This window comes from Gopherus evgoodei, chromosome 7, assembly GCF_007399415.2.
Source record: "Gopherus evgoodei ecotype Sinaloan lineage chromosome 7, rGopEvg1_v1.p, whole genome shotgun sequence".
NCBI lineage: Eukaryota > Metazoa > Chordata > Testudines > Testudinidae > Gopherus > Gopherus evgoodei.
The window spans coordinates 45,274,764-45,298,433 of NC_044328.1; the positions used below are offsets into that span (position 1 = coordinate 45,274,764).

General features: G+C 39.5%; 1 protein-coding gene across 6 annotated transcripts in view; it reads right to left on the reverse strand.

The window, feature by feature from the left end:
* STOX1 (storkhead box 1) overlaps positions 1-23,670 on the reverse strand; it is a 33,412-nt gene that overhangs the window by 7,303 nt on the left and 2,439 nt on the right. For 5 of the 6 annotated variants that reach the window (XR_004001136.1, XM_030568116.1, XM_030568115.1 and 2 more), the window contains exon 2: positions 2,719-2,871. Coding sequence is in view for 4 of the 6 variants with exons in the window: in XM_030568116.1 (XP_030423976.1) it covers positions 2,719-2,871 (153 nt within the window). In the remaining 2 variants the exon portion in view is untranslated. Of the gene's footprint in view, positions 1-2,591; positions 2,663-2,718; positions 2,872-23,670 lie in introns of those variants that run through there. The other variant, XM_030568119.1, reaches the window with a different exon arrangement.

A 23,670-nucleotide genomic window follows, 5' to 3' on the forward strand; every position in this document is an offset into this window, starting at 1 on the left:
AGATATAGCAATTCTCTTCTTCAATTCATCAAATATGAATAAACCCAAGTTTTCAACTGTCGCTGGGATTTACCTTGCTGATTTGCCTTTCCATCAATGTTTTTCAATCATGGGTCACAATCCCTGACAATCTACTGAAAACTGGGGCGCTGTCCTAGGTTTTTCATAAATTCCATGCCACTGCAGTCCTATTTAGTGTGACTAACAGTTTCTAGTAAAACGGTACCATCTATGGCAGTCTGTAGAGTGAGACATCCCTTCATCTATTACAAGTATTTAGAGCAGGGGTAGACAACCTATGGCACGCGTGCTGAAGGCAGCACGTGAGCTGATTTTCAGTGGCACTCATACTGCCAGGTCTTGGCCACTGGTCTGGGGGGCTCTGCATTTTAATTTAATTTTAATTGAAGCTTCTTAAACATTTAAAAAACCTTATTTACTTTACATACAACAATATTTTAGTTATATATTATAGACTTATAGAAAGAGGCCTTCTAAAAACATTAAAATGTGTATTACTGGCATGCAAAACCTTAGATTAGAATGAATAAATGAAGACTTGGCACACCACTTCTGAAAGATTGCCAACCCCTGATTTAGAGTGTCATTTCCATCTGAGCTAAGGTCATATCTGGGGCTGTTGTGATGCAATTTAAAATTATTTCAAGTTCTTGGCAGGACTCTAGCCCAATCTGTGGTGACACACTAAAAGCCTATAGTTAGAAACCTCTAATTTTTGCATTACAAGCAAACAAGCAAGATGGATATCTGCTTACCAGAGTTGTCTGTATGCTAAGCAGGACTAGAGGAGCACTAAGGGTCAGGAGACATGACAAGTATCAGACCAAACAACTTTCATGGAGTACCTGATGTAGACCTGGCTGGACATGAGTAATTAAACATGGGGGAGGCCTCCTTTCTTGTAGCTTGTCTACATTTACCAGGGGATCAATACATGGTGATCCATACATCGGTGGTCAATTTAGCGGGTCTCGCGAAAACCTGCTAAATCAACTGCAGATCGCTCTCCCGTCCACTCCTATACTCCACCGGATTGAGATGTGAAAGGGGAGTTGATGGGAGAGTCTCTCCTGTCGATGTCACATAGTGTGGACCCCGCAGTAAGTAGGTCCAAGCTACATCGATTTGAGTTACGATATTCACGTAACCAAAATTGCATAGCTTAGATTGACTTTCCCCTGTAGTATAGGCAAGACCTTGGAAGACAGGATTAGGGAAGTAACTAGATCAGCAGGCTGAAAATGGAATATTTAGGCTAACATAAGTAAATGGGTCAGTAAGATAAGAGACAAAAGGTTTGAACTAGCTCATATAAGAGGGGAAACACCCAGGGAACCATTTACTGAGAACAAGATAACCATGGACAACAAAAGTCAGGAGTGTAAGGATAAGGTAAAGAATAAAGTCGAACATGGGCAGCAGGTGGAGAGAACATGCTGTACAGGGATTTGTTCCGCAAAATGACCAAGCCAATCCCAAAATGGGTGATACAATGTATAATAAATGCAATGTAATGTGTAAATGTATACAGAGGAAGAGGTTTTCTGTGTAACTTTGGATGTGTGGTACACGCTATACCCACTTCCTATGCTTGAGTCTGATCAACTCAGCGTAGCTTTGCTGTATGCCAGATAAAGAAACCTGAGTAATGAGACTGGATTCAGACTGAACTCTTGGGGGAACTGAGTGGACAAGGTCTCAGGAGAAGCCCAACACCTGGGGCTTTAAAAAAATAAATTGTAATTAGGTGCTCCTGACCCTGGGAGCTCAGGAGAAATTGCTGCTCTCTTGTTAGACATACCCTAAATGAGCAATGCAGGATAAAAAGTATGTCTATACTACCCGCTGGATTAGTGGGCAGCAATCAATCCAGCAGGGGTCAATTTATCATGTCTAGTCTAGATGCGATAAATTGATCCTCGAGTACTTTCCCGTTGACTCCGGTACTCCACCAGGGCAAGAGGCGCAGGCAGAGTCGACTGGGGAGCATCAGCAGTCGACTCACTGCAGTAAAGACACCGTGGTGAGTAGATCCAAGTACGTTGACTTCAGCTACGTTATTCCTGTAGCTGAAGTTGCATAACTTAGATTGACCACTTCCCAGTGTAGACCAGGTCTTAGAGTGAGTGATGAATTTAGAATTTCCTTTTTGGGGCAAAGAAAAATTTGGCCATCAAACCTGAAGTTGAGGCCAATCTTATCTGTGGCCACAGACCATTCACATGGATTCTTCTTTGCCAATCCCACACCCTATCCGTAAGTCAAATATCACGTTTCCATCCATTCAAGAGGGTGACTAAAAGCTTTAGGTTCTCCAGTTAGGAGCCCCACACTTTCACATACTTCTACCTTTTGGCCTCTTTTAGTACCTCTTTCAATTTCATGTGCTCTCCCTCTTTAGCATACAGCCACAGATATACTTTCATAGCATTCTTATATTCTTTCTATTTCTCAATGTAAAGTGATACTTCGTAGGAAGAATTCTATACAAAAATAAAATACATTTTACCAAACTGTACACAGATTTACAAAGATAGTGCAGGTGGATGTATAAATTACTGTGTGATTACCTGTTCATTTATATTCTTCCATTTTGCCAAATTCAGACAAATTGTTAATGAATGTTTACACGCACTGTCAGCAACATATGAATTACAATCTATTAGCTTCTGAAGGAAAAAATTAGCAACATATTACCTGGATAATGTTTCACCAACTGATCCATTAACGTTTCCTGGGTAACAACAACATGAGCTGCATTCATATCAGATATAGCACAGCAAAGAATTTCTGCCAAAGGAACAAACTGGGATTGAGAAATAGGATTCATGTGAATTGGAGAGACATCACCTAAAATGTAAAAAAAGAAAGTTGCTTATTTGGGATATTGTTTAGTTTACTATTATTCATGTGATAGACACTTAAGCTGCCGCTACCTCCCCTTTATACTTCTGTGTTGTCTCAGAGTTAGCCCCCTCATCCTCCAGTCTCCCCTTCCCTACTCTTTTATCAACTAATTAATAAGAATATTTTTCAAGGAATAAAAATAGGACTCCTGGCAAGCTGACGGTAATGCACTGATGTTTGCAACTAGAGAATAAAGGTTTTTACGTAAAATGAGATTTACCATAGGTGTTTTTAATTCAATGTAAAGTTGTGTATAAGCTGAGTTAAGAAGGGAGTTAAAAATAGAGAAAAGGATGTTTGACTACTTCTGGCTTACTTGAATGACAGCTTACATACACTAAAATGTAGAATCTATGTTTCTCTGAAAAGCTATGCAAAAAGCAAAATACCCAGCAACTTCTCTGAATAGGTGAGTTGTATATCAAAGTTTTCAAAAAATTGGGATGGAAGAGAAAAGAGACATACCAAAAGATAACATCTTTGCTCTCACAAATTTTAAGACCAGTTCATCTGAACCACTGCTAGAACTGGTAGAAAAATATTGGTAAGTTTCCCATGTGTAGACAAAGCCCAAGAAACAGGATTATTTAGTTGACTGAGCATAAAACAGGGAGCCAGAAAACTTCTCAGTCCTGTTATCTCTGCCACCATCCGGTTGCAACAATAATTTTATACTTATACAGCATTGTATAATTTACGCTATTCCTCAAAACACACCCTAGAGTGTAGGTAAATATTAGCCCCATTTTACAAACAGAAAATGGAGGCTCAGGGAGCCAAAGTGACATGTCCAAGGTCCCACAGGAAGTCTGGGTCAAGACCCAGGTATCCAGACTCTCAGGCCCATCCCTATCAAGTGGATCTCAGTTCCTGTTCAGAAAAGGCACTTAACTTTTCTGTTTTTATTTCTCTTTATATATTGTTTGTCATCAGCACAAAACATATATACAGCATCATCAAATTACTCAGCCCTTTACAAGATATTCCATGACCCAAAGAGCTTTACAGTCATGATTCCACCTTAAAAGTTTCTGGGCTCTCAAAATTCTGGAAATAAGTCAGAGGACATCACAGCATTCAGTAAAATGGCATTAAAAGCCACAAAAGGGATTTTCTTTTGCTATTTTGTACGGCCCGGCTAAGCACCTATATGGAGGTTTAGGCCCTAGTACTGCAAACACTTAATGTACATGCTTCACACATGAGTAGTCCCAATTAAACTGCTTTAGGGTTGAATTAAATGGCACTACTCATATGTGCGTCAAGCATGTGCATCAGTATTTACAGGATTGCAGCCCAAGGAACGATGATCTTGTAGGCAAAACCTTGGGCTGTGAACCAGCAGATTTGGGTCTTATTCATGGTTCTACATTGAGGCTAACTAGTTTGACTTGACCAGTTTCCCTATTGTAAACTGGGGATGATAATCCTTTCCCCCTTCCCTGACAGGGATAAGGCCAAACACATTAACATTTGTCAGGAGTTCTGATACTATAGTGATAAGCGGGATATAAAAGCCTATAAACAACAACTACCACTACAATCAATCCCTAAACAAACACAGACTATCCTATACTTCCATCACTGTGACAAGTAGCCAAAAGACTATACAGCAGAGGTTTGCACACGTGGTAAGATTAACAGCACATTATTTCCCCGAGCAAAACTGTATGTTTTTGATTAGATAAATTATTCTCTTCTGTCATCCGCTGGTATTTCTGTGTAGTGCACATACACCCCATAGTACCATCAACTGCCAAGGCGTGCATAATGTAACAGCAAATCCCCATTAGGTACTTTATGAGATAGAAAGCTGATTCCAGAGCCAAAGAGGTTAATTTTCTTTTATAGAGGAAGAAGTGTGACTTTACATGCTAAGTTTGTGTAGATCAAGTTAAGCAATAATTCAGGTTTAATTTAACTAAACCGGATAGATAGTTGGATGACTATAATCTGACCCTTATCATACTGTAGCCAGAAAAACACTCAGCGCTGAATATGTCTCTTACATAAATGGAATAAGGAGCAGCACTTTGAAGAACTTTTATTAAATTGCTCTGGACCTTTGTTTTACGACTTATGATTATGTTCAACAAAAAGTGTTTAGAAAAAACTGAGCATTATTTCCTCAGTGATGTTACTAAGATACTACTTGCAGGTGCATAAATCATTGCAAGCTTTCTTTGTGTAGGAAAGGAAAATAAACCTTCAATAACAGCCTTTTAGAATAGCTAGCCATTTCAGTTCTTTAGTGTAGGTAAGCCCTCCGGTTACAAGATTCTTTTTGCAACTCATTTCTATGTTGGAGTTTTCTGTTTTGCCTTTCTCTGTTTACAATTTTTTTCCATGAACAATGAGGTTGCCATGCAAGAGGAAGGCAACATAGCAAAACACATGTAATGTGGTGATTGCCTTCTGATAACTATTTTCATGTGCATTACTGCCTCAATCCACAGACACCCATGAGAGAACACCCCACTCTGATGTAAATGTACATATTCAAACTGTTTGAAACAGCAGCAGAATTTTTAGCACATTTATAATGCAATTTACAGATTGATATTACCAGAAAACACACACATTTTAATTCAGTGTAGATCATAGTGCTCCTCTACCACTGAAATAAAAACATTTAAAATATGAAGAAAAACAAAATACTTTGAAAGCAAGCATGGAAGTGGTCATGGATAACAATATAAAAACACTGATCTACTTCTCATTAAACTGACTCTCCCCACTTGGTAAGGCAACTCCCATCTTTTCATGTGCTGTAATATATAAACACATACATACATACATACACACACACACCTTATTGTATTTTTCACTCCATGTATCTGATGAAATGGGTTTTAGCCCACGAAAGCTTATGCCCAAATAAATTTGTTAGTCTCTAAGGTGCCACAAGGACTCCTCATTGTTTTTGCTGATACAGATTAACACGGCTACCACTCTGAAACATGTTGCACAGATTAACACTTCGACATAAGCATGTTTACTGACTCCAAACTAGGCAGTCTGCCAGAAAGTCTTGTACTGACCTTCAAGTGGTTTTACCAGTCTACTCAAACTCAGCTAATTACCTGGATACATGAAACCTGAGAGTACCTTTTTGGAGTATGTACTGACTCACAATGTGGGAAAGTCATCTGTAATACAAGCCTTAGATAACAGTACTAACTGAACAGAAAAGCCTCCAGATACTCTTGACCAATGTAAAAGGATTTTTTGTTCCATCTCTGTAACTTGGGAGGTTTACTGGGTTTTTATAGTACGTAACAAGTGGGAGCTTTTCTGCCTGTTTAGGCATTAAAAAGAAATACTTATGTCCACCTTTAGTTCTGGTGTAAGCCAGCATAATTCCAGTGAAGTTAATGAAGTTGTATCTTCTTACACCAGAGCTCAATTTAGCCCTTAGATTTCAAAAACCTGGTGTATTAGGATAACAAGTAATTCATTCTGAAGAGAACCAAAACACACAACTAAGTTATCCACATTTCTGAATATATTGATATCTGTTATATGACACAAAATGAATGTTGTAAGCCAAGTGAAATGCAAGATCAACATTTCAATTATCCTTAGTCAAAAGTAACCATGCAGAGTTAAACAAACTGACCATGCTAAACATTCCATGAATCCCATAAACATTTGCATGATAACCCTACTACTGTTGATGTTCTCTGTTTGCTGCATCTTTATATAAAAGACTAAGTTTAGTCCTAGCATAAACAGGCACAACTCCATTAACATGCAAGTTTTGTGCCTTTCTGTAGACATGTGGTTCTCAATCTATTTACCCTTGTGGGCCGCACATGCACCTGTGTGTGTTATGTGGTCCGCATCCATATTATATACACACACTCACATGGGCCACTGCTGTGTGCTGACTGGGCTGCAAGCGGCCTGCAGACCGAGAAACACTGTATACTGTAATGTAACGTGAGCAAAGAGACATGCCTTTATGCACAATCAAGGAGCAACAATATTTACAGGTAAAAGTATTAGGAAACTTTTTAAGAGGAAAAAAAGTGTTGGTGATGAATGAACATCGAAACTTGTGCAAAATGTAACAAAAAAATCACTGATTTGAAAGATTTTTAAAAGATGCATTTAAGTATAAAAGTTCTATGTATTTCAGAGACAGGGCGAGCATCATGTGAAAGGGATTGTAATGATAAATTTAATTATTCAATGAATGTGCTTAAGTATATTTGTCATATAAAAAGCCCATACGTGCCACACCAGGTTTAAGAAATGTCCAAGTTTTTGTTGATATAAACAGTAATAGTTTAGTCTTGTATAAGTAGTTCTTTTATGTACTGCTGCATTAAAGAATTTGTATATCTGATGACTGGTGGAAAAAAAGATCAATTTGCATACAAAGAACTTTGCACGTACGAGCTTCAAGAACAAAAATACTAATAATTTTCAGCATTTTAGCACTGAAATTATATTTGTGTACAATACCTAACAGTTTAAAAAACTTCTTGTTAATGTGGCGATTCAACACATCTGACTGACTTCTGGGGACATATTTATTAATCTGTGCTAAAACAGAAGATTGCATATTAAACATAAACATTATATTTCAACTACTGATTATTTCAAGAATAAATATTCCCAAATTGTGACACAATATGCAAAACAATAGCCCCTTTTAGGTTAATCTGTTATGTAAAAATTTTAAAACCAGTGACCTAGTGCTATACTTTTAGGGCCAGATTTTTCAGAAGTTCTCAGCATCAGCAGTTCCTGAAAGTCTGGTGCCAACTGCAGTGCTGAGAACTTTTGGAAAACCTAGTCCTTAGAGTTACCTTTTAACGCATGTAGTCAATTACCATGGAATTCTTACTCTAATGTTAGCGCATAATAGCAACCTCAGCCTGCTTAGTTTCATTACAAATCATCTGGAATGTACAGACACATATGATGAAAATGAAGCAAGATATCAACACAGCATCTAAAGGGCATGATCAAGGAAATCAACTGGAGTCTTTCCAATGGGCTTGGATCAGGCTCCAAAAGAGGAACGCAAGTGATGTGAGAAATACAAATTGATTTGTATGGCATGGCTGTCAAAAGTGCAAAAAGAGGAGAAGAACTATGTCATGCTGAAACATTTCTGGCTTTCAGAGCATGAGTGTGTTAAATATGTTCTAAGGATCACATATGGCAATGGGCAACAATACTTTAAAAATTATCACAAAGCTGATTTCAAGTGCCTAAATCTTTAACAGAACACTTGATAGACTTCCAAATACAGATAAGAACATTATAAAAGAAAATAAAGCTTTTTTTCATTTGCATGTTTACCTACTAAGACAGAGGCTCAAGGTTCTGTGTTCCACCTACAATAGCTGACAAGATAATTAGCATGCAAAATAGCATGAAGAATTCTGCTTCTAATTCCACAAGCTCTGCATACCTCAGAAAAGGAGCTAAATCCCAAACTTTTTTGACAAACACAACGGTAAAGACCTAATTTGGGTCACACCTGTTTTTTCTCATTTACAGAAAAATAAAAGCGCGTGACAGTGAGAGTCTAACGTTCTTAATAGAAAGCATCAGAAAGAGTGTACAAGGGATCCAGGTGGAGAAAAAGAGAAGGGACAATGCTGTCACTTTCAATAGAAGAAGGTTTATCTTTCCCAGTAAATTGACTACCAAGGTTGTTTAGTGTCCATAGATAACCTAGGTTCTAGCTCCTTTAATATACCTAATATACAGTAGAGAATCTAGGGGTTAGAATTATTTCCAACTATTTCACCCTCTTTTTTGGATGTAGATAAATATCACCCTTCTTTCACTGGGTATATAAGTATTAACTATTTCCACCAAGACATCACCTTCACACCATTAAACTGGAGTAATTATAGAATTGGTATTTGTGCTGCAAAGTTTATGGGATAAGTTTTCCAATAAGCTGGCCTCCTCTTTGTGGGTGACAAGTGAGCCACAATCAAATGCAGATGCAGATTAGAGTTCTTAAAGAGGCTAGTATCCAGATTTGCCCTGAGAGATCTAGCCAACATAAGGGTTAAAATTTTCATTTCATCTACACTGTGTTTCAACAACTGAGCCTTCACCAGCTTTGGCCGAAGGGAGTTTTGGCCCTGCAGTGACATAATGGGCTCATGTACCACCTCTTATATTGGCTACTCTGTCCAACAAAACCTGCCAGGCTTTGCTGGCAGTACACACCTTTTCCGAAATGTAACTGATTCATCTCCCTCTCCAATCTCAGCTTAGCTAGGGGTTGACAGCTCCCCTTTTTGGGCCCAGGAAGCATAGTCTACCTAGAGAAAACCCCACCAGGAAGGGAACAGTTCTAAATTGGCATCTTACCACTGGTCAGGAACATACAGAAGTGACCTCTTCATTTACCTGTTGCTGAACCTGGCAATGGGTCCACATTTGAATACAAAGATACTCTAGGGGTTTAAACTTCTAAAAACTGGGTGGTTTATAAACTGCATAGTCTAGAGTGTTTTTAAAGTACAGCTAGTCAACGTGGACAGAATTAAAGTGTTTAAAAAAGGATAATTAAGGTAAACCTTGGTGTTTAAAAACCCATCAGGTCACATGGTGTAGGACCCAGCATAAATGGGGCCTCTGAGGACCTAGTAGTCTATTTTTGAAACTCAAAGTTCTATTCTAGTATTTGGCTAGAAAGCACTGCTGGAAAACCACAGCATGAGTGACAAGCAGCATCATAACCACCACACAAAAGTTCATTGAGGAAATTATTTTGACATCACGACCTACAGACTTAGAACCCCTAGTTTAGACTGCAGAACCCTAGGTGAGATTTTCTTGTCTCTTCCTCCTTAGCATCAGCACCTATTAGTCTCCTATTCCACAGCTGTACACAGTGTAGTTGTAGTCATGTTGATCCTAGGATATTAGAGAGACAAGATGGTTGAGGTTATATCATTTATTGGACCAACTTCAGTTGGAGAGAGAGAATTTGTCAAACCACACAGCTCTTCTTCAGGTCTGAAGAAAGCTTGTCTCCCTCACCAACAGATATTGGTCCAATAAAATATATGATCTCACCCATCTTCTCTCTCCTATTCCGCAGGGCAGTTTCAGTTTACTTATTTTAGCCAGAAGGACATAACATTTCCTGCTGTTTGGTTGGTGGGTGTGTAAAATGGGAAAATGTGTGACAAGTTCTCCACTAAATTTCTGGAGACCCAGTAAACATCTTTGCAACAAATAAACAGTCTATTAGAGCTTGTGATACAGAGTTACAGGTCTGCAGAATCTTTCAGTTTTAGGTGATACCTTCAGCAGAACTGCCCAGTTTTTGCATACGTAGTGGTAGCTTTGTCGTATATCAGAAAGATCAACTACACTACTCGGTAAATGTGGTACCTACCAAATGTTCTGCAGGATCAGCTAAATTTACTGCAATGTTCTCCTGGTAATAACTAAACAATTTTGTGATTTAATGGAATTTCAATATGCTTGTACATCTCAAAGAGCCATAATATAGCAAAAGTAAGTCTGAGAAGGAGCAGTCCAGTACTAGAATACAAATGCGGCAGATAAAGACCAGATATTGCAAAAGAAATACAACTTTGCAAAGCAAAATTAGCAACATGGTTTTATTTGGTGTTGTAATGATTTTAAAATGGAGGTGAACTTGTTGAATTACAATTTCTATTTCATATGCCTTTTTCCCTAACCTTCTGCTCCAGAGTCTGATACATGTCCTGATGCTTACAGCTAACTACATACTCTACATGCACTGTAATCTATACTCCAAGTAATAGATCAATATACAAGAAGCCAACTTAGAATAAAATAAATTCTATTTTATTCATCATTACCTACTCCATAACATTTCAACAGACTTTCATCATTGCTAAATAATTTTTTGAATCTTGGCTTTTATTAAGCTTTGCTCTTGCATTAATAATACTCTAAATCTAAGAAAGCATTGCATCACCTACATTAAATAAGAGCACACAGTATTCAGACAGTTTCCCCTTGACAAGTTCTATGAAAATTATTGAGGGTTTGGTGCAAATCATCCCTAAGTGTTCTCTGTCTTGATCATATAGATGGCAAACATTCTTCTAACATGATTGTTCTTGAAAAAAAGATATAGAAAAATCTCTTTAAAAATCATTGACATATTTATGCAGATTAAGGTACTGACTTCCAGCTTCGTCCAGCTTCTTCGTAGTTGTCACAAGTTCAACTCCTCTGTAAATTTTTAGCTGGTGAATTATATAAGCCACAGAACCACCACAGCTCCCTCAGACCAAAATAGCTGGTAAAATTATTTTAATAAGGCCACTCACTCACCAGCAGTCTGACATATTTGCTATTTTTATCTTGAGCTTTATTTAGTGGTTTTGCAAAGTTAAATATTTCCAAATTAACCATCACATACAATGTAGTAAGGGAGTGTCAGAGTAAAAATGTGAACTGAGCAAAGAGGCCTACGTTATTAACTTAGGTTAGACTTCTGGTCTGAGGATTATCTTCTCTTTAATTGTAAGTACTTTTATGTAACGTAAAGTCTGAGCAGCTGTTACATCAATGATGGTAAAACTCCAGTTCAGTGCCAGATTATTCAAACAAATTAAATACATCAAATCCCACAGCCTGATGACAGCACAATCAGTTAGACTGGTCTGTATGTACCATCTCTATTCTAGTCTACACTGAAGTAGGAAAGTGAAGCTTCACCAACATCTCCAGTTACAATATTAGTGACAAAAACTGATAAAAAGATATACATTTACACAGTTAATTCTACGCTTTTACATGCCAGGTATGATACTCAGACACTTCATTTCAATAGATTAGAATGGCTTTCTCCTGTTTTAAAGGGAAGCCTGTCAAAAGGAGCAAATAGATCAGTATCATCCATTAACATCAGTATAGGATGAACACAGGATTTAAAAAAGCAGATAATGACTAAAGCCAGTTCCATTTTAAAAATAATTCCCCACTCTCTATTGGGGATTCAACTTCATTCTGAAATGGGTTTGAATCTCTTTGTAATTCATATTCTGCAGCTCAATACCTATTAAAAATAACCTGATTTAACTCAAAACTGATCATCAGATGGGCTTGAGACAACATGTTCTATAAAAACCATTTATCTTAAGTATAAATTTTTCTTCTATTATGTTCAAGGGCCAAGTAATAGCTGCTAATTACTTTAATCAGGGCACGTTGATGGTAATTTAATTTTGCACACTAAGGACACAATCCATTAAATGGATTACATGTGAGCAAAAGTATAATTTAAACATCACATTGCATTAAAAAAAAGGATATTTTTGCATTTAGTTTCCCTTTGTAAAAAAAAAATTCAAATCTCAGATGCTGAATTTCATGCATTGAAGTATGAGAGAGGCACAGTTTCCCAATTTTGCTGCTCCTGTTGATTAATAATTGGAGATAATTTTCTGTTGCACTCAGTTAATCAGGCAACAGCATATCTGTTAACATTCCCAACAGAGAAAGAGTGTATTTTTCTTTTATAAATGAAAAATAAAAAATTGAAGAGGATCTCTTCAAAAAGAAAAAAAAATTGCAGAGCAGTTTTGTGCCTCCAATTTTTTTCTGTTCCTGATATAAATGTCATTTCAAGAAGGATTTTGTTGTATACCTATATCAGTCTCCAAAACTGTAAGCTGTCCCAGTAGTGGCCTCCGCTCCTGCCTAAACCTACCTGATCAATCCAATTGTAGAACATGTGTGTTGCGATGTCAAAGGGAACAGGGCTTCGTTTGGTTCTGGTAAAAATTTCAGGGGTCCACTGAACATGCTCAAGAGGAGGAGTAGTTTTTGGTTTTTTTTTTAAACTCCCTCTTCTCTCTTTCCAGAAAGGTGATTTCTCTGGAGATGTTACAACCTGAGTGAATTTACCTAATCACCCTCTGCTAGTCTCCTCTTTCCCATAAAAATACATATAATTCCACAACAACACACACACAATTGCATTTTTAACACAATGTATCCCAAAGTTATTAATCTAATTCAAGAAGGCTTAATTTAATTCAGGAACGTTAATTCCACATGTTTTCTTCAGGATACTGTCAGTGTGTCACATCCACTACAACAAAATAAAATACAGTTTAAAAAAATAAGGTTAACAAAAAATCGTGCCTGCCTGTGTAGATGACACTGCTTTAGGAATACTGGTTTTGCTTGTGTCTTCATAAACCAAATCTGTTAGAAATATAGTACACCACCCTAATGTTAGCTTCTGAAGTGTCTAAGATTGCCTGTTGATCTTGTTACACAACAAGGTAATGCAGGCAATCGTATTTCTAGCTATGAGTACCCTGCTTGCACAACTCCACCCATGACTACCACCTCTGACCTATGTTAGCTGTGAAGCTCCCTTGGATTACACCAATTTAAAAAAGAAAGGACATGGTTACATTTACAACATGTTGTTAATGAGGCCATGCAAAACAACAGCCATCTGAAAAAGCTATTGGATTTCCCATGGGCCTTCAACAAACATTCACAATTTTCACAACTGAAATGCATCTGTTCATATCGGTCATGAAAGTCAGCATCCTCCAGTATAACGAGAGTCAGACATGTTAAGACTAGCTAAATAAATGCTGAAATGAGATGCTGTGATTTAGGAATCTGTTGATAGTTAAAGTTTAAAGTTTAAAGTAACACTAGTTAATGCAATCATCGCTTCCTTATTTACACAAGATAATGGAAATATGTACTTTTTAAAAATCAGTATTCTGCAACCCACATACTATAGTCTTAGGCCATGTCTACATCTAAAATTTTGCAGCGCTGGTTGTTACAGCTGTATTAGTACAGCTGTATAGGGCCAGCGCTGCAGAGTGGCCACACTTACAGCAACCAGCGCTGCAAGTGGTGTTAGATGTGGCCACACTGCAGCGCTGTTGGGCGGCTTCAAGGGGGGTTCCGGGACGAGAGAGCAAACCGGGAAAGGAAACCAGCTTCGCCGCGGTTTGCTCTCTCGGTCCCGGAGCCAGCCAGCAAACCGCAGGGAAGGAGACCTGCTTGCTCGGGGTTCCGGGACCGAGAGAGCAAACCGGGAACGCCGCGGTTTGCTCTCTCGGTCCCGGAGCCAGCCAGCAAACCGCAGGGAAGGAGACCTGCTTGCTCGGGGTTCCGGGACCGAGAGAGCAAACCGGGAACGCCGCGGTTTGCTCTCTCGGTCCCGGAGCCACCCAGCAAACCGCAGGGAAGGAGACCTGCTTGCTCGGGGTTCCGGGACCGAGAGAGCAAACCGCGGCGAAGCTGGTTTCCTTTCCCGGTTTGCTCTCTCGGTCCCGGAACCCCGAGCAAGCAGGTCTCCTTCCCTGCGGTTTGCTGGCTGGCTCCGGGACCGAGAGAGCAAACCGCGGCGTTCCCGGTTTGCTCTCTCGGTCCCGGAACCCCGAGCAAGCAGGTCTCCTTCCCTGCGGTTTGCTGGCTGGCTCCGGGACCGAGAGAGCAAACCGGGAAAGGAAACCAGCTTGATTACCAGAGGCTTCCTCCTTCCACGGAGGTCAAGAAAAGCGCTGGTAACTGTCTACATTGGATTACCAGCGCTGGATCACCAGCGCTGGATCCTCTACACCCGAGACAAAACGGGAGTACGGCCAGCGCTGCAAACAGGGAGTTGCAGCGCTGGTGGTGCCCTGCAGATGTGTACACCTCCTAAGTTGCAGCGCTGCAACTCCCTCACCAGCGCTGCAACTTTCTGATGTAGACAAGCCCTTATTTGCATGCCAGGAAATAAAACAGACTTGCCCAAAATAAAGTTTGAGTACAAACTGTAGTTTTTATTCTGAGTTGGGGCTTAATATTGCTAAAGTCTGAATCAGGAACTTCTGAATGGCAATGTAAAAGAACAAAAAAGACCAAGAACAAAATTCAAGCAATATTTCATTTTCTTTTTAAAAAAATCAGAAGAATCTTTAAACAAAGGAAACATTTTCTAGGGGCTAGATGTTTCCAGCAAAAGAAAGACTGACCATACACTTAAATTTTTCCATACCTAATCATTTTTGTAGAACGGTTTGTTTTAATTTCAAGACAAATTAAATTGAATCAGTATACTACACATCAAGCACAAATTTTTATGAACAGGGATAATTACTTATTTGACAGACAAGCTTTGCTATGGGCCATCTATTGCATATGGTAACATTTCTATTGGTTTGGTTTGGTTTTTTAAATGAAGAGCCAGATTTTCAAATGTGCCGAGCATTGGAGCTGCCACTGACTTCAAATGGAATTGTGAGTGCTCTGAGCTACTGAGTCTTTGAAATCAAAACCAGGCTCTCATAGTCATTGTATTAGGAATATCAGATGAATAAGTAACAAACAGATACGTTTTCAAAGCCATCTTGCTTCAGGATAAGTCATCTTTCAAAAAACGCAAGACATTCTTCCTGAGATTTAGCAGTATAATCAGAGATCAAACAACAGAACACACAAGTTGACAGTTTCAGACTCAGGGTACTACTGGAAATAGCACTAGAGCTAATAAATTTGGGTGTAACAGTTTAAAAAATTGAGATTATTTAGAAAATATTCTTTATATTCTGATTACCTATACACAGTTGTATAAAATACATGTACAATATATTTCTTAGGCCACCAAAACTTTTCAAGTCAGCACACAGAGGAAAAAACACAGTAACTTACTTGGTTACAAAACTAATCAACCTTGATTTTTAAACCTGTAACCTTGTTTACCAGAGCAGATCAAAGTCTGGAACAGACATGAAAGAAGTGCACAGTAAGGAAATCCAAGAGAAAGGAATCTAAGAAGCACATAAACAATCTCCTGCTGAGTTGCTATCCTCATTAAGTTTGTGTGTTCCCATGTGTAACATTACAGAGCAACTCAGCAAATGGAAGGTCTCAAGAATCATGAGATTTCTTAAAAGTCTCAAAATATTAGTGTGTGCTGCTCAAAAAGCAATAATTTCACCTAGGTTTTCCTTAATATGTTGTAATATTATGATGCTAATATTGATATTAATTACTGTACACATAGTTTACATTATTTAGAAGCTCTGTTTCTCAGTTTATGATACTTTGAAAAAATATATCATTTGTAAATCAGTTTTAAAAGATTAAAATATCAAAGTTGATTCTGAGTAGAAATTTACAGTTGCACAAATTAAAGTTTAATTTCAATATTAATAATACAAATATAAGCAACTGGTACAGAAATGTCAGGTAGCCAAACACTCATGTTACTGGGTTGCTAGTATTCGTAGAATTGTTTGTCAATACTATCATGCATGAGTTGCCAAATAAACTATACAATGTACAGCCAATATAACAATGCCAATTCTCAAATATCAGCACTTCTGTTTAGGCCAGGTCTACACTAGAGACTTTTGTCAGAATAGCTATGTCAGTCAGGGTATGAAGACCAACACAGTTGTGACAGCAGAAGCCCCTAGTGTAGACACAGCTATACAGCTGTACTTTGACCCACACGGCTCACTTGGGGAGAGGAGGGCCAGGGCTTTACTATACCAGTACAAAGCACAGCTCTGCCAGTATAAGCTGTGTCCACACTAAGTATGCTTTGCTGGTATAGTATACCAGGCCTTGTCCACACTACGCTGTTAAACCGATTTTAACAGCGTTAAATCGATTTAACGCTGCACCCATCCACACTACACTGCTCTTTATATTGATTTAAAGGGCTCTTTAAATCGATTTCTGTACTCCTACAAAACGAGAGGAGTAACGCTAAAATCAATATTACTATATCGATTTAGGGTTAGTGTGGACGCAAATAGACGTTATTGGCCTCATTGTTTACAGTAGCTACCCACAGTGCACCGCTCCAGAAATCGACACTAGCCTCGGACCACGGACGCACACCACCGAATTAATGTGCCTAGTGTGGACGCGCACAATCGACTTTATAATATCTGTTTTATAAAATCGGTTTAAGCTAATTCGAATTTATCCTGTAGTGTAGACATACCCCCAGTGTTCCTATGCCTGTAAAGTGACCTTGTAATTATTTAATATGTCTACAAATTTATCCTATCAGATATAGTTCAGGTGGGATGAACTTCTTACATTCAGCTGGTCTTCCAACCAGGCTTCAGGTCAAATCAAGGCCCCAGTTCTGCAAGTGGATGGACCCATGCATCTATGTGGAGTCCCACTGACTTCAGTAAGGGTACACCTGTGTGAATCTGATTGCAGGATCAGGGTCGAAATGAAGAGTGCAGGGCACTTATATTAGGTGTTCTAAATGGGCTGCTTGGGAAGAATTTCAACATTTCAGGTCCACTGCTGTATAGTTAGCAGGTTCTCTAATTCAAGTACACCTCTACCCCCATATAACACTGTCCTCTTACCGCATTATAGGTGAAACCACATATCAAACTTGCTTTGACCCATCGGAGCGTGCAGCCCCTCCCTCCTGGAGAGCTGCTTTACTGCGTTATATTCGAATTCATGTTATATTGGGTCGTGTTAGATCACAGTGGAGGTGTATTCAAATGCTCCTAACCTCCACCTTCTAGTTAAAAAAAGGCTACATTTTCTCTCAAATTTCTCACTATGTACCTGACTCACCAGGTGAGAAGTTTGCTGGTATCAAATTGATAGTACAGAAGAAGCATAAAAACTGTTCACTCTACTTGTTTTCCACATTACTGAATCGCTTTCTGAAGGAACTTGCAAATACCCCATCTTATTCTCATTAGAAAGTGATATCCTATGTTGACAAAATATATTGTTTTAAATTCTGCATTTTTTTAAAAAAGAGAACGTAAGACAGACAACTAATCTTGGTCTTTAAAAAAGCCACTTTTTAAAACTTCTGTTTTGTCTGCAGCTTTCCAACTTTACTTCCTTTCTGACAGGAAGTATCATTGGAAGGACTGCTTGTAATTCCCTGGATCTGCCATTGCAGATGACAAGGAACAAGCAAGAGGGGTTGACAAAGGCTTTCCATCATCCTCTTCCATCTGAGATTAGCAATCAAGAGGGGGCTGACTTTTGGCATCTAGAAGGCACTTTCAACAAACTATATTTGGATAGGATGATCAGAGGAGAGACAACAGGCTTGGATGGTGTGGAGGCAACCTCTAATTAACAGCCAGAGAAGATGGACAATGGGCTACCAAAATAATCACTCTAGCAGAACAGCAGCATTGGCAACCTATTTCTGGATGGCCCACTTGTTGAAGAAATCTATGCAATTTCAAATATGAGCCGGCAAGAACCACTGAATTTTCTCCCCTTCATTTATTAAAATACTCTCAATATAGCTGCAGCTTTTTTTCTTTAAGAGGGACTGAATATATACTTTTACTTCTGTGTCCTTCGCCAAGATGTTATCCCTACCTGTACAATTCACAGTTGCCATGCAGTGACAAAAATGAACTTATAATTAATTCAACTCTTCCCCTGGGGACTATTTTCCTCATCTCTCTCAATGGAAGCCTGACAGAGTAACAAAATTGCAACCAATGCCATCTGTCATCAAAAAATGCCAGTGGCAACATTTCAATAATTTTTCCAACTTTATTTTGAAATGAGAAAAATAGTCAACACTGATCCTTTCCTATGTACCGTTTCAGTTTTGATCAACTGGCATTTTCTGATGAAAAAACATTTTGTCACAAAAATTTGCAACTGGCTCTACTATTCTATAAACCCTATACAGAGTTGGAATTAAAAAAATCAACCAAAGTATAAAATATATTTTTAAACATTAAACATATTATAAAATCAGATATTTTATGGTTGTGCAAGTCAATGTATAAGAACATTCAATATTTCTACCAAATATTCTACCAAATTCATGTCCATTTTGGTCAATTTCACAGTCATAGGATTTTAAAAATCAAAAATTTCATGATTTCAGCTATTTAAATCTGAAATGTCACGATGTTTTAATTGTTGGGATCCTGACCCAAAAAGAAGCTCTGTGGGGTGGGGTGTCTCGCAAGCTTATTGTAAGGGAGATTGGGGGTACTGCTACCCTTGCTTCTGCGTTGTTGCTGGCGACGGCACTGCCTTCAGAGCTAGGCAGATGGAGAGATGAGCTTGCTGGCCCTGATCCTAGCTCTGAAGGCAGAGCCACACCAGCAGTAGCACAGAAGCATGGCATGGTATGATATTGCCACCCTTACTTTGGTGGTGCTCCCTGCAGAGCTGGGACCTCAGTCAGCAGCTGCCACACTCTAGATGCCCAGCTCTGAAGGTAGAAGCTCAGAAATAAGGGTGGCATGGGACGGTATTGCCACCCTTACTTCTGCACTGCTGTTGGCAGGCGCTGCCTTAGAGTTGGGTGCCCGGCCAACAGCTGCAACTCTCCAGCCACCCAGCTCTGAAGGCAGTGCAGAAGTACAGATGGCAATACTGCAACCCTCCTAAAATAACCTTGCAACTCTCTTTTGGGTCAGGACCCCCCAATTTGAGAAACACTGGTCTCCCCTGTAAAATCTGTAAAGTATAAGGTAAAAGCACTCAAAAGACCAGATTTCATGGGAGACCAGATTTCAAGGTCCATGATGTGTTTTTCATGGGTGTGAATTTGGTAGGGCCCTAGATATAACTTACAGGAAACTAGATATTTTTATGGAGCAAGAGAGAATTCAACGAAAGTTGGGAGGTAGATTAACATCTAATAATAGATTTAACGAGAGAGAATACATTTATTAGGCCAAATGGCTTTTTCCTCTGTAGTGCTTTTATATGCTCTTGTGAAAGCTGGCTGACCCCCCTTAATAGATTACAAGCAGCCGGGGGGGGGGGGGTGAGTGCTGCTCATGGACACAGTAGCCTGAACTTTTTCACTATCTTTTTTTCTCTGCCTCAAAGCAGGAAGATCCTGCTCCAAATCAGTCAGTACTACCCAGATAAGGGGAACATGAGATTTTACACTTACCAATCAAGTATTAACACGCAAGGGTCTTTGTCTGAATGTGTATAAAAGGTTTGTGAAATTTGTGTAAGACAGAGTCTTTTGTACCAAGGTACAGGCTCTCCTTTTTCTGCAGAATAAAGCATTTTTCCTTATCCCTGTCAGGCTGTTAATTGGCTCTCAGCTAGGCAGACCCGATATTTCGGTAACACTCTTATCATTAAGCTTGTGCATTTCCAGTCCAGCATGTTTACAAAGAAATGTCCAAGTAAAAAGTGCAGTTTCTCCACAATAGAGCCCAGATTGAACTGGGACCATTAGGTGATAATGCAAGACTATTAGTATAGCTGTTTGATACTGCAATCTTCCTTGTCCTTTGTTTAGATCACATAAACCCCTTTTTGAATACTCCCCTGACTCCCCTTCCACTGTGCATCAAACTCAAGCAGGTTTCCTCCTTCAAGGTTCTAGACCAGGGGTTCTCAAACTTTTTCTGAGGGCCCTCCCCAATATGCTATAAAAATTCCACAGCCCTCCTGTGTCACAATAACGGTTTTCTCCATATAAAATCCAAGGCCAGCATTAAGGGGTAGCAACAGGGCAATTGCCTGGGGCCTCATGCCACAGGAGCCCCCACAAAGCTACATCGCTCAGACTTCGGCTTCAGCCTCAGGTGGCAGGGCTCAGGGCCCGGTCTTCAACCCCATGTGGCAGGGCTTCAGCTTTCTGCCCTGGGCTCCAGTAAGTCTAATGCTGGCCCTGCTTGGTGGCCCCCCCCCCCCAAACCTGCTTGTGGTCCCCAAGGGGGCCTCAGACCCCTGGTTGAGAACCACTGTTCTAGACAACTCTGCTCCTTCCAACCTAATCAACTGTTACTTTGAATCAACCCCTCCCCTCTGCTGATGATGGTTCCCATCCTTGATGTCTGTTCACAAACAACTCTGCTTTCTTTCATGCTGCTCCCCTGTGCAATTTAACACAGTCCATGCAGATGAGTTCGACCTTTCCCTAAAAACCTATGTCTGCCACAACATCAATAGCAATGCATAATCTTCACAAACCACAAACAGCTACATGCTTCCTCCCATGCTGCCCCTTAGTCCTGGAACTCGCCATACATGTCCCTCTTCTCTTAGAGTGAGTGTATACTCTAAGAGTGTATACTGGGGCTTTTGTCTGAGTGTATACTAGGGCTTTTGTCTGCATTGTATGCCAGACATAGCTTTGCCAACATATTTTTTAAGTACAACCCGAGCCTTGCTTTACTCCCTGAAGTAAGGTTTTACTACTGTTGGCACTGCAGTACTAACACAGCTCTGGGACAGTGAATTTGATTTTATTCTGGTTCTATAATCAACTGCCAAAATTCCTTTGGCTCCAAACTGGGTACCTGATCCACTGGGTTTACAGAAGTCAAAGGCAGTCAGATGTGATACTGGCCACATCGATCCTTTGTGTACTGTTGGCAGGGCTGGCTCCAGGCACCAGTGCAGCAAGCAGCTGCTTGGGGTGGCCAATGGAGAAGGGTGGCACGTCCGGTCTCTTTGGCAGCAATTCAGTGGGCAAGTCCCTCAATCCCTCCTGGTGGGAAGGACCTGTTGCCGAATTATGAAGCGGTGGCGGCTGCAGAGCTGCCGAAGTGCTGCCAATCGCAGCTCCCCCCCCACCGCTTGGGGCAGCAAAAATGCTGGAGCCAGCCCTAACTGTTGGCTACCATCAACACATCTGATATTTAAAAGAAGCCAGATGAATTTGCAGGGCTGATTATATAACAATTTTACTCATAAAAACACATTTAATCTGAGATCAGAAAAATTTCAAATGCCCATCTCACAATGCAATTTTTACAGTGACTTTAAATACTTATGCTAATGATAGAAAGCCAGGGATATTATTAGCAGGAGCAAAAAAGTTTAGCTTACAGAAACCATTCCGTCTACCTGCAGAGAGTAACCCACTTGATGAATATTTCCCTCAATAACAAAATAAGAACCTAATTTATAAGAATATAAAGTACCTTTTTCTATCAATGCTAAAGAAATCACATGTTTAATTGAATAAGGTCTTATTTATACTGGTCAGCGAATCCGTTAACAGATCTCGAGCCAACTTTGCTTACACACAAAGTCCCTGTGAGAAAGCTGCAAAAACTGATTATCTTGGTAAATGTAGACTTAAGAAAATTATTCCCCACCTCCCCCCCAGTGTGTGTTAAAACAGATAATAGGACAGCTAAGGGAAGCATAACCAAGGATAGTTTACCAAAGTGAAAAAGTAAACAAATTTACTAGGTCCTTAAAAACAAAACCAAAAAAACCCCCATGATTTTAAAATAGGAATTAGCATGTTGAGCTCATTTTTCTATTAATAACAGTTCTTGTGTGGATACATATAAAATGCAGACATTAGGTTAAATGCAAATAACTCAAATTAAACAAGCAAACATGTAGATTTTGACACAGAGCAAGGACTACACTTAAGTATCTCACTTATCACATAGTTGGATATTTATATTTTCATTTTGCAAATCTGCTGCTCTCTATAAGCACACACAGACCCAAAAATTATCCTAATTAACCATCTCAAAAATGACCTAAAGAACTCCACAATCTACCTTAAAAAAAAAAATCCTTTTCCCCCAACTGAGGAAAAGCCTAATAGATAGGCCTTGTAACATGTTCTGTAGGTTAAACAAACTTTAGGTTCTATTGGTGCAAGGGCGAAGCAAATTCTAGAACTGAGGGCACCCCCCTGAGAAAGTCCTGCCTTCCAACTATAGATATACAAATGTAGGGATTAGCATCTCCATCGTCCCAGTTTCTCTCTATTGTCAGGTTAAAGCACAAAGAACTTTTTGAAATACACAGGATGCAAACCATAAAGGACTTCATTGAGGAAAATCAACACCTTGAATTCAAGCTGAAAAACCATGAGCCAGTGCAGTCTCTGGAGCATAAGTGTAATATGCTCCATTTGTGAATCACAATTAAACAAATGGGCTGCCATATTCTGCATTTGCTCATATTTCTGAATGGTCTTCAATGAAAAAGAGCACTCCCATAATCAGGCTACAATACTTTCATGCATAATAATCATGATTGCAATCTGGCCTCATTAGATCGCATGGGCCACTAGTTTAATTAATTGGATATCAATTAATTGCATAAATCAAACGGTATTGAGGTTTACATGCTGCTCTCTATAATGCAATCTGATTAGAATATTCAGTTGTTTCTGTCCATTTTTTTTAAACAGCTGGGAGCTCCAGTCATGGACCAGGATTCCATTGTACAAGATGCTCTACAAATACAGAATAACAGATAGCCCTTGCCCATAGAGTTTATGATCTAAGTAGATGTTTACTATTATCCAATAATGAAAACAAGTTCACCCTAAATTTGCTGAGTTCACCTCCCCCATTGGACTATCACTCTCTCCCAAAACACACCATAAATCCATAAATAAACAAACAGCTCCTCCAGAATCCTTCTTAACTCAAACTAAAATAAAAAGTCTCAAGTCCATTTGATAGCTTTTAAGTCTTCCCTAAATCTTGGATATCTTCGTTTAACTAAAACATTGTGGACACTATTAATTACAATTTAAAGTCAAACCAGTGCTGCATACAATAGATATATCATCTTTGACGTATGTGTAGTTCCCTTAGTTCAGGGGTTGGCAAACTACGGCCTGGAGGCCACATCCGGCCCTCCAGGCTTTTTAATCTGGCCCTTCAGTTCCTGTCAAGGTCTAGGGTTTGCCCCGCTCTGGTGCTCCAGCTGAGGAGCTGGGTGGGGTCCTGCCCCACTCTGCACGGCTCCCCGAAGCAGCTGCACGTTCCCTCTCCAGCTCCTATGTGTAGGGGCAGCCAG